Source organism: Pezoporus flaviventris, unplaced genomic scaffold (assembly GCF_033815535.1).
Source record: "Pezoporus flaviventris isolate CSIRO_AGI_PZ_B2104156 unplaced genomic scaffold, CSIRO_AGI_Pfla_v1 ptg000029l, whole genome shotgun sequence".
In the NCBI taxonomy this organism is placed as follows: Eukaryota; Metazoa; Chordata; class Aves; order Psittaciformes; family Psittacidae; genus Pezoporus; species Pezoporus flaviventris.
In genome coordinates this window covers 14,941,426-14,953,787 of record NW_026892577.1, presented here as the reverse complement: position 1 = coordinate 14,953,787, position 12,362 = coordinate 14,941,426, and the positions used below count along the sequence as shown (strand labels likewise).

Here is a 12,362-nt window from a genome sequence, read left to right as displayed (position 1 = left end):
CAAGACAACAGCGATGCTCCCAGAACAGCCCCAAGGTGCTCCTCTAAAGCAAAAGCATTGGAACAGGGCTAGAAATCAATCACAGTCATTCATCCACCTTAACTATGATACATGGGAGGAAAATGAAGTTGGGAGGGGGGAAGGCAGGCAGATAGTCTAAAGGCAAATTACAGTAGCAGCAGATTCAAATGATGGTGCTGCTGGGGAAGGAGGAAAAAAAAGTCAACTGTAGATTACAGGGTAATAAAGAAATACTGCTGCAGCGGGCTTTTCTCCTTTGGGAAAGGAAGAATTTAACTTAAAATGGGTTTTGTTTCTGAGTTTTTTTTTTTTTTTGACTAATTTCTCCTACTTAGTGAATTCTCAAAACTCTTCATCCTGTTAGCCTACTAATATTTTCCCCAAACAAATGTACTCATTTGTGCATTTTAGAGTATTTTCCCAGCTCTTTAACTACAGCAACTTGCCTATTGAGCATTTTAAATTTCAAATCAGCATTTTGCAGTTAAAGTTTTATTCTGTGTTTCTCTTAGGGCTGCTGTCATCAGCTTACCTGACAGTCCCTGGAATCTTACAGAAAAAGATGGAATCTTTCTCTGAAACAAACCAGCCAACCCCACAAACTGCCCCGACTTCCACTGCTTTAGCAAAGCATATTTACATTGTCGATGTTATGCTTCCCTCTACTGTTTACCTTAAGAAATGCAGTTACCTCTTAAATATTTTGAAGTCTTCCTTAAAAAGCGCCAACATATATATAAACCAATCAGTTGCAGGCAAGACTCACCAAGTAAGCTTAATGAAAGTTTCATTTTTAACAGGAGATAAAGGAGGCACTAAGCAGAACTATCCCCACTTACCTCAAGCTCAATATTAGATGAAATATCAACTACAATGTGCCATTAGTCTCATGTTGTAGTTTACAGTCTGTGAAAGAGTCAACTTCAAGGAGGCAAAAAGCTTCATAGACCAAAGCAATGTAACGAAGAGTAAAAAAAAAAGTCAAGAATCAAAAAATTATCATAGAAATAACAAGTTATGTGACAAAACAGTGTTATGTATTTCACATCACTGATTTCAAGAAATGAATACCACAGAAACACTAAAACAGTCAAAACAGTAGTGGTCTTTATTTCCATCAGACAAGTTAACACTTTTGTCAATATTAATTTATTTCAGCATTTGGGAGAAATTAATGACTATTAAAAAAAGTGAAATAAACCCTCTTCCAAAAATATACTGGATAATACATGTGTCTGAATTTTATACTGTTCATCTGATGAGCCCTTTACGTTATGTGATATCACATACAGTTTTTGCAAGACAAAATTTATGGACTGTTTTTCAGCTTCTGATTTGTGAGCCCTCAGGGTGTCCAAGAACAGCAAGCTTCTACATGCCATGCAGCAACCTAACAACATAGGTTTCAAAAGGGTCTCTATTTAACAGGGAAAAAAATAATCTAGAGAAGTCTACAAATCAAAAAAGGTAGAAAATACTGTATTGGAAAACCCACTCAGGTCTTAGTGTCCTGGAGGGAAAGTTAACCTCAGTTTAAAAACAGAAAATACATTAGTCAGTATTTTGCTAATTTTAGAAACTGGGCCTTGAATAATGCAATTATCAGTTGTTTTTGATTAAGAACAAGTTTAAAATTGCAGACTACAGAAAATTCTTCAAATAAATGAACACAAACTCCTCCCTTTGTCATCTAACACCAAGTATGTACCATATAAATAACATCTGTACTACAGTACTCCTCGTATAGATCAGTGATTTTCAACAGGAACAGGATTTCATTTTAGTGTCAAGCAAATAATTAAGATTTTAGTTTACATCTTGTTTAAAGTTTTTAACATAGAGGACAATTAGTCCTGCAAAACCAGTTAGCACTCTGTTCCTGCTGCAAGTCATGACTACTGAAAACATTATAATCTTAAACCCCCTGCCCCACCAAGTTTTTTCACAGTCTTGCCCAGAAACCCATGTAGCCACAGAAAGTTTGTAAATCTATTTTCTGGGAGGAGCAGGGAAGATATTAAATAAGAAAGTGTCTCATCTAATGAGGAAAGGAAAGGCAAACAAAATCAATGACTAGTTTTCACAGTAAAATGCATCAGCTTTGTAGTTTCATTTGAAACCAAGAACAAATCATGAAACGTCATGAAAATAAGATAAAAAAATCTCCTAGAGTGATTACTAAATGAAGTTATAATTACCACACTGATCAGTAAACCCCAGAAGAAAAGCAGATGCCTCATATTGTAGTTTCTATATTAAACAGTATCTGCTTTTTAAAATAAATCCATAAAATCTGTATGTTTGGCCGCTTTGCACATTTTTCCCCTAAAAAATACAGTTTACAGAAAAAAAAATCTCATTATTCCCAGTATGAATTCTTAAGTATAAGCTCAAAACCCAGAAGTTAAAGATCACTAAAAGAATTTTAAATTATTTACAAATCCAGCAGGTAGAACTACCATAATGGCTTCATTTCCATCCTTGTAGTGGCTTTCACTCTTATCCAGCAGCATCTGCAGTAGGAATCTCCTTCAGACAGCTTCATCACTGATCATCTGTCATTTTAAGCAATTCTAGAAGAGCCCCAACAGCTCCAAAATAACCCTTTAAACAAGGCAAAGGGAAACCAAAACCAATCAAATCCCAAAATAAGACATAAGCATGAACATGTACAGTCTTCAGTTCTGTTAAGGCAATTTAAAGACCTTTCTTATAAGACTGCTGTGCCAAGTATTTACTTTAATACGATCTTGTTTAGGTCCAAGAAAAGGCCTTATACCATGAGACATCTCACACAGTTGTCCAAAATCGCCAAAAAAGAAGGAACTACAGAACCACTGTAATGATGCTGGACTGAAATAGGGCAATTTCCATTATGAACACATCCATCTGATATTTATCTCAAAATTGTGCTTAAAAAATTAGTTCTAGTTCAGATTTATATACCAGACCATGCAAAAGAACATTGCTGGTAACTAAGGTCAGAGAGCAAAAATAAGAGATGTGCAATGTTCAGCAACAAATACCACGAGATTAGCACGCGATCAAGCCAGGGAGTTAACAAGGGATATTCTCAAATGAATGTGTAATTATATTGATGCTGAACTTAAGTTTGTGCATTCACTTCAAAGCAGTTAACACTGAAACTCTCCCTTTTAACTTCACCAAGAACCACAAGATTTTTGGAATTACAAAGAAAAGTTTGACATGCATTTGCTTACCTCGTGTTCCAAAAACAGAGCTTTCAGCTGTCCCTTGGACCAATAATCCATTGCATATGCTAGCACCTTCATAGAAATCATATTAATTCTGAGAAAGTTGCCAACAAAAACCACCTTGTCGATGTTCTGTAAAATTGAAAACCAGACCAGAAAATTTATATTCAGCTACATTATTTGCCTCATCCAACATGTACTTCTACCTCCACTATAAAGTTAAATGGGAATTTTAGGTAACATTTAAAATCTCCAGACTGAAAATTAATTACAGTTACTGACTGCTAAGTCGAGATTTTGCAAGAGGAAAAAAAAAAAAAAAAAAAAAAAAAAAGAGTTATCCAAAGAAAGTGAGAGGCTGATACCACAGATGCTGAATACAGTGAATGTTTGCTTAAAAGCTCATGGCCATCCCAACATGAACAGGGTTATGATTGTCTTGCTGTATTTTGGGGGGTGGAGGGGTTGTGGCTGTTTGGGTTTTTCGGGGGGTGTGTGTAGGAGGGGTATTTTTAAATCATATATGACTATGACTCGGCTGCACTGAAGACATCTTTCCCCCATTTGTTAAATGAGGCAACTTTTCAGTGATCACTATGATTATTAAATGCAGATGGACAACCTCTGAAGGGTATCCAAGAAGGATTACATTACAGATGGGAAGAAGCATCTTTCGTTATCTATTATCTCAACTTTGGTTCCATTTTCAAAACGCAAGTGAAACATGGCCAACATGATATTTGAATATATTGCATTCCTTTATTTCAAAGCTCACTTGTACTCAGTTTTCATACAGAAGCTTAAGATTTTTGAACACTCAGCACTACACTGTCATTAAGAAAGCCACACACTATCATTACCTGTACACACACCAGCACACGTAAGCAACAGTTCTGGTGCTTAAGCAATACCCATAACTATCTTCTCAAGCCACCTTTTGCCAGCTATACACAAAAACATACTTGCATTTTGAATTGGTGTACCATATGATGTTCACCATACAGTAAAATTTGTCTAGAAGACTCAGTAGGAGGCCATAAGGCCATCTTGGAGACAAGCTTTCACAGGAGTCCTGAAGGAGCTCTACAAATGTGTCTTCAAGAGTTCTCTGCTGAAAATTACCATCAAAAATCTGCACAGGCTAGAATTACCAAGTGTTGCTTCTCCATGTTCATTCAGCTCTATAAAGCCCAACACTCGGCTCTGCAGCAATTACTCTCCCTGCAGACCACAGTTTTGTCATGTCCGGTACTGTGCACGTGACATACCACAGAGAACATCTTCACTTGAATACTCAGTATTAGAGAGTGTTAATTGCCAGATGTAATCAATCATCCATTCGTTCAGTCTCTGATGACTGAGTTACATGTCTGATTGTCCTCAAACCAAACATCAACAAACTTTAAATAATTCAGTCATCTACCCCCATAGACCCTGCAGCCACACAAAACATTCATACTTCTTCATGGGACCTTTTATGACTGAAAATAAGAACTTCTCAATTTTCAATAGGCTGCTATTAAACAGGGCTGAGAGCACTCTGCATCCTCTGACAAGGCAGTTTTGTCTCTGAAGTAATTTCCGACAAAGAAGGGACATGTAACTAATTAATTGCCTATAATGCAATGCCATCAAATTTATTAGAATCTACATCTGGATTTCATTTTCATGAATTTGTATTTTTTGCTGAATGCACACAAGTTACTGTTACCAAAAATCCAACACTGAATACCTACCACTGCATACAGAAATCACCGAAAATTTCAAATTTAAAAATACTTGTCATAGCTACTAGAATTGCAGAGTATATATCAACATGCAAATTTTGCATCAATTTCATTTTCCAACATTGCTTGACTTCACTAGGTTAAAAATTATGCTAAAAGTTTTCTAGGGTTTTGAACTGAACTAAAACCAGCTTTGGCATATTTCAGGAGTCAAAAAATGAAGAAATGCTACTTTCATCTCTTAAGGGAGTCTTGCCAATTTACTTTTAAATTGTTCACTGCTGAAACATTCAAAGCTGAAAGAAAGAAGTCTTAAACTGATGAACTGATGGTGATGAAATGACTAAGCTAACTAAATTACAACATCATGGAAAAGACTCTTTCACTTTGTAGGGTCTTGCTAACTTGTTCAACTACCCTACAGAAGAAAGCTATAATATAGCTTCAATATAGTACACACACATATTTCCAATATAATTGAATAGGGGAATCTGTATCAAAGATGCAATAAAAAATACCCTCCTACACATGTTTTTGCAAGAAGCCTCATTCAGATGCAACTTACATGTTCTGCTAGTAAGGAAAGTATAAACCAGGGAGACTGGTTTCCTTTATGCAGTTCTCCTGTGCCTAAGACAGACTGTTTCAAATGATGTGCAGCCAAATGGTTCCAGACTATGGAATTTTTCTACCCCACTGCCAACTTTGTGCAAGCAAACTTTGCTTTGAAGTTCTGCAGACAAAGTATTTCATTTATTCCCCAGCCTCATTTTTTTCTGCACATATGCAAGTAATTTTCAACACAATATTAAAGCTGCAAGCATTGAAAAAAAAAACAACCTGAAAACCAAAACACACACCCAAAAACCCCCATCCAACAAACAACCCAAAACCAAAACAGAAAACCAACCCCCAAACAACAAACTAAAACCAACTTATCAAAACTCATGCTTCAGGGCATAAATTGATTTTGACAACTTAAAAGTGAGCTTTACCGTAACCCTAATCTAATACAGAAAAGCTCCACAAAAGAATATATCATATTCGACTGCTTTTTTAATCTCTTATTTAGGCATTTCATTCATCAAGCTTGGTGAGAGTAAGAGCCATATCACCCAAAAGTAGTTTTGGTGTCTAGATTATTTAGAAAACAATGGCATTACTTCCCCCCGCCCCTGAGAGCAAGCTCTCTGGAGATCAGCTTACTTGCAATGATATATCATGTTTGAATTTTTTAATAGCATGTAAAGCTACTAAATGAAGGTTTCATTCTCTAAAGCTACAAAATAACTTAGCACATGTGTTGGAGAAATTACACTTTGACATTGTTTGCAAAATGAAGAATGCTTTACATATCAATCTACATTCCTCCACAAAGTTCTGTGGATCATGTTCAGTTTTTAAGTAAAGCCTGCCCACAAAACAAAGATGTCAGGAACTTTTTCACAGTGACTCAGAAGCATTCGTTTCATTAGCAGCCCATTTCCTCCTCTGAATGCATCACATGTAGCTCCCTGCTGCAACTCTCCATGCTTTGATAGCCCTGTACAATGCTGCTTGAACTCCATGCCACAAGGCAACACTGTAAAGAAGCTGAAAGCAAAGAGAACACTGAAAGAGAATCATCCTGACTGAAAGAGTCAAATTGCCAAAAAAATGATGTCTGTAGCCACTCTTCAGGAAGAAGGGAGGTTATCAGTGGCATTTGATAGAGGCAGACACTAAGATTTGTCCTGTTCAATATATTGAGTATCAGCAACAAACATAACAAGCACTGGCAGATATTCAGGAAAGTCAGGATAAAAAAATTAACAGCACAGCAATGCTGAAGAGACACACAGTGGCCAAGGAATAAAATACTAGATGAAGTTTAAGTTAAAAAAAAAGTGAAATGACACAAACAGAAGGGGGGAGAGAGACTTCAGTATTCAGACACAATGACAGGCTCCAAATTAGCTACCCCCAATCAAGACTGTGGAGGGACTGTGGATGGTTTCCTAAAAGTGATATCCATGGTCACAAAAATCAAATATTAAGAACGGTTAGTAGAGGAAGTCAGAATACTGAATTTATCAGTATGGCATCACACAAATTCACTGTGCAAACACACTCTGAATACTGCATGAAGATCTGATCATTCGATCTCCAAATCAGAACCATACAATATTAAAAAGATAAACTAGCAGGTGAAAAGGCCTAGAGAGAGACATGGTAAAGGTTTATTAAAAAACAAAACCAAACCCCACCAAAAGCAATATTTGTTATTTCTCATAAAACAAAAAGCTAGATAGGACCCAATAAAGTAATCAGATGGCAGTTTGGTGAGTCTCCTGGGTTAGTTTTATTAGGGTTTTGGAGGGCTGTGTGGGTGTATTGTTGATTAAAAAAAAAAAACAAACTAGAAGCACTTTCTTCTAAACAAAGAATGCTGTGGAGCTCAAGATATTAAGTATTAAAAAGAGATTTGATAAATTAATTGAGAGCAGATAACGATTAATTACCACATAATAGTAAAGGATGTAATTTGCAGCTGAAAACAAGTGCCTAAAGCACTTGGGGCTTTTTTTGTTTGGTTTGGTGGGGTTTCTTTCTTTGGTTGGTTGTGGTTTTTTGGGTTTGGTGGGGATTTTTTGAGTTTGGTTTGAATTTTTTCTGGGGGGTGTTATTTTCTGGGTTTTGGTTTTTTGGGGGGAGGGGTGTTTTTTAAACTGCTAGAAGCTGGAAAGGTGTATGAATGGAACAATCCATCTCTAGCTATCATTCTAAAGAAAATAATGCAATAGCATTTGATAGGAGTTTGAGGCAGGATAATAACCTATACTTTTTTTCTTTCTGACCCAATACAATGGATCTCATATCTAACCATTTAAAACAATATGCAGTTTAAACCCATCATGCTATTGAAAGCAGTCAAACAAAATGCTATTAAAAAAAAAAAGTATCTGTCATAGGTAAGACTGTTAATAACTACAATGTAATTGGGAGTATTAATTTTGATTACAAAAGTGTTAATACACTACGTATTACATACAGCTTGAGAGCAACTGAACAGCTCTAGGCATCAATGGCTCAAGGAGATCTTTACATTCAATGTTTCTTCTTTTCTCCCTAACTCTGAAGCTCATAGTACCTTACACTTTGCATCAAAGCATACACATAACACAAAGTTAGGACATCACGTTAAACACATGCGTATTTCCCAAGGCCAGCTACACACCTGCTATATCACCAATTTGCATTTTCATATTCTGATAATCTTACTATGTTGTTTGTAAAGGTTCTAAGCTCATAGTAAATATGCACTCTTACCTCATTCAATGCGCACATGCGAGCAATAGAACCTATGTTGTTGGTGATGGTGACCAAAGTAGCTCTAGCCAAGTCCTCTTTACTGATGGAATCTCTCTTTTCCTTACTCATCATATGACCAAAGCTGTGTAAGGAAGATTATTCCTTTTAATATGAGTTATTCAGGAGTGCTTAAAGCCCTTATAAATTTTATCATTTAGTAAGCTTTGCTTGGATTTGATATCCATTGATTTGAGACAGACCTGAAATGTGAAAAGGGATCTCATTGGAAAGGCACAACAATGGGCAAAGACATGTCTAAAATAACTGTAATTTAAATTGAAGCAAACTACACCAAGCACTGCTTACACCTGTTTAAAAAAAAAAAAAAAAGAAGGAAGTAGGTGAGAGATCTAAGGGCAAACAACATGATACATTCAGAGTGACATTTCCACATGGACCTGGTACATAGTTCAGGGATTACGCACTCAGCTCAGCCTGCACAGTAAGTTTCCCAAGGAACAACTAAAACCAGCTCAATTAACACATACCTTGAGGCTACAGCAGACCCTTGAAGGCCAAACCGCTCATAGTCTCCTCCGTAAATATCCTTCACCAGCTTATCCACATTGGTACTGTCTCCTTTCGCAGCCATTTCTAATGCTTCTTCAAATGTCTCACAGCCAGTCAGCAGACAGCACAGGCCCAGGAATGTTCCTCCTCCAAGACTAGAAAAGCACAGTTCCATCAGACCAGCAGCTTGAACCAACTTTTAACACAGCCCTTCAGACTCCTGTTTGCAATATGGTCTAGATAGCTACCAACTGTAACTTATAACTCCTCCTTCAGAGCAGTGAAGACAGACACCCCGAATTAAGTTTCTATTTAACAAATGTCATCCAGCATGGTTTTAACTGAACTGCTCTTAAGTCTTTAATATTTAAATCAGAGAAATGATACTAAATAAAGGGTTAGCTGAGAATAAAGTCCAATCCAACACTGCAGATGTCAGCTTGCTATTTGTAGCACTCTAGCAAGCTGCCCTTGCGCAAGAGTAATTGGCCAGCAGATCACTTAAGACAGTGATGAAAGAATAAATAGAGATCAAACCTAAATATCTACACTGGGGTAGGCAGCCAAGACAGATCCTGCCCCCCTAGCCAGCAGCAGTCTGGTTGGTTCCTGTTCAGAGTAAGGCTAGTATCAGCTGTTAACATTTCGGCCCTCTGAAGAGCTCTTCTTCAAGAAGAAATCAGTCACTTTAATATCTTACAGTATTTACTGACTACATAAATTTAGCAGATTGGTAACTCATTCATAAAAATTCTACTTTGGACTCTCTAGTCTTAACAGACATGAACTTCAACTTACTAAGCTCTACATCCTTCCTCATTCTTTCGTAACCCTTGAGAAAGCTACTTTATTTGTACTGATCGCAGTCACACCAACTGTAGCCACTTTAAACGAGAGGACCAGTGAGACACACACGTGCACTTCACAAGAAAGTATGGGTGGTCAGATAGAACACCATTTAGTCACAACAGTCTAGCAGCACTGTAATATATTCAGTATTTGAACAGCAGCAAGCTCTGTACACCAGCCACAAGACAGGACTTATTTCATCATCTATAGTAAGTCAGCAACCTACTGCAGTCATGTTTTTCCTTTTGTAGTAGAAAGGTGGAAAGCACATCTACAGATACTAAAAGTGCTATGCTTGAAAAACAATCAGAATTGCAAGAAAACTGATGCCTCTTCCATTCAACTTGTGTTCATCTGTATCGTAAACAGAAAACAGCTCGTGGCTACCATGGCGGCAAAGATATGCCCTAGATAAGCCAACAGAAGACACATAGGCAGTCTTGTGCACTATATAGGAAAAGCTTTATTATATGTACCATGCACTGAAGAACAGAATGCAGTTTGGAAGGGACTACAGCAAACCCAAAAAGATTCTTCGGTGGTTGTTTTGGAATGGGATTTTTATTTTTTTATTTAGGTTTCCATTTTGGGGGTTTGTTTTTAAGATTACAAGATTACTAAAAATGAAGTGTATCAATTTAGTTGCATGTATGAAAAAAAGTGGGTTAGATTTATAGATAGTTTTACTACTAGTCTGGACATATTTGTAACCAAGTGGTTTCCTATAAGTAAGCATGGTTGCCATCTCTATAGTGTGAACTTAAACATGCCTAAGGCTGATTTTTGGCCTCGAGAACAAAATTCTGCATCCACACTACTGAAATCCTGGATTCCTAAACAGAGCAGTCACATCTAAATTTATTACGGAACGTAGCCCAGAGACAATTTCAACTCAGCTGTACCTTACAAGCCATTTTAGAGAGCACTAGCTAAGGGAGGCTAAAATCACGCTAAGAACAAAGTAAGAATACAGACAATCAGGTTCTAGTCTTTACATGATGGCATTTCTTAATTTAGCAGCATGGTCCAAAGACTAGTGCAATCAGTAAGGAAACAAGAGATCTAGTGAGATCCCTCTGCCAAAATCCAGTAGTACCGGGTAATTCTGCAAAGTTTTCCTATATCCTGGATTCAACCTAACTACTAAGCAAGAGGTTATTGTTTAACCCCAAAACTTTTCTTTCACTGCTCTGGCTGTTCTGGGGGAATCAAAGCAGGGGAAAGAAGATTCCTTTACCAGGACAGCTTTATTTTGGTAGTTCACAGCAAGAGACAGAATGTAGGTAAGAACACCAAGAAGAGACGAAGACAGCTCTAAAGTTGAATGGATCAATGATTTCCTGATATAAAGACCCCTCCCCCCCCATAGGAATCCTAGGATATTTCCAGCCTTGGTACTGGTAGGCTTTTAAAAGAAATAAAAAGACAAGCACAATTTGGGTCTTCACCTACTAGTCACACTGATTGGTTCTATCTGTTCAATTAGTAGAGAAAACAGAATTAAAAGAACATGGAATTAAATTTACCTGGATCCTGTGACTCTCTTATAGTTGTCCTTAGAATAAACAGCTAGGATGCTGACCCCTGAGCCTATGTTAACCAGCAGCATAGGATATGGATTATCAAGGCAGTAAGGTTTTTTCTGGCACTGTTCAGGATCTGTAGGATTTTCAAAATAATAGCACTCTGGTTGGCCATTGAAACCAACAGAATCAACATAAAGGAGGCCCTGGATCAAACAGTCCAATTCATCCAGTTTATGAAGCTGTAGATCAGCAATCTGGAAAACAGCAACAGGAAATTAATAAACAAACACTTCCTAGTATGATACAACACTGAGAAGGACAAAAGGCTCTGCTGAAGCACTTTGATCACTTTAATAGTACACATTATGCTATTTAAACAGTACAAAGATCTGTGTAAGCATTAAGTCCAAAATAAAAAGTTTGTTATCCACCCAACAATGGACAACTCCCAAAACAATGACATGCTGCACAGTAACATCGCCTAGTTCCTTTGCCTTCGAGACATTCCCTGCTCTGCAAGCAGGAAACATTCCGTTGTCCTCCCCTCCGTTGTGTGTCCGTGTCGTTCCCCCCAGTATTCTGAAGCAATAAATTTCTTTCTCCCCTTATCCCATGCCAAGGGGACCTGTGTTCTGCAGCTTTTGGACAGGATGCAAAGTGCTATATCCAAGTTATCATCCAACTACATTTCCCAGCAATTCAATGAGATTTTTAATAGAAACTTTAAGAGCAAGAAACTCCGGTTAAAGAAGATAAAGCCTTATGAAGTGCACATTTATGTTAATATGCATTAAATATGCAGTGGGTTATGCTTATATGATCTGATGTTTTCCCAGTATGCATCAGCAGTAATCTAAGAGAGCTATTTTTATTAATTATTTTCATTTATTATTTTATTAATTATTTAATAATTATGATTTATTAATTATAAGATGCTGCAATATAAAAAAAAAGAGGATTCCCTATGTTTGGTGAAAAACAATGTAAAAATACCCACAACCAACCAAAAATACTGTCAGGCCCATGCCCCCAGCAAAATGTTAACAGAAATACAACTGTGACAGAAGGCAGAAAAACAATCAGAAGAGCTTCAAAGGACATGCCCTCTGAGATCTCACAGGTCATCTGTGATTGTATTTAAGCAGACGTGCCTACTTGCCATA

At 37.1% G+C, this 12,362-nt stretch overlaps 1 protein-coding gene across 6 annotated transcripts in view; it reads right to left on the bottom strand.

The window, feature by feature from the left end:
• Positions 1-1,106: 1,106 nt before the first annotated feature.
• PANK1 (pantothenate kinase 1) overlaps positions 1,107-12,362 on the bottom strand; it is a 47,930-nt gene continuing 36,674 nt past the window's right edge. For all 6 annotated transcript variants that reach the window (XM_061459191.1, XM_061459190.1, XM_061459189.1 and 3 more), the window contains 5 exons: positions 11,200-11,453; positions 8,803-8,979; positions 8,273-8,396; positions 3,243-3,368; positions 1,107-2,625 (listed from right to left, as the gene is read on the bottom strand). In XM_061459191.1, the coding sequence (XP_061315175.1) occupies positions 2,566-2,625; positions 3,243-3,368; positions 8,273-8,396; positions 8,803-8,979; positions 11,200-11,453 (741 nt within the window). In that variant the 3' untranslated portion in view covers positions 1,107-2,565. The remainder of the gene's footprint in view (positions 2,626-3,242; positions 3,369-8,272; positions 8,397-8,802; positions 8,980-11,199; positions 11,454-12,362) is intronic.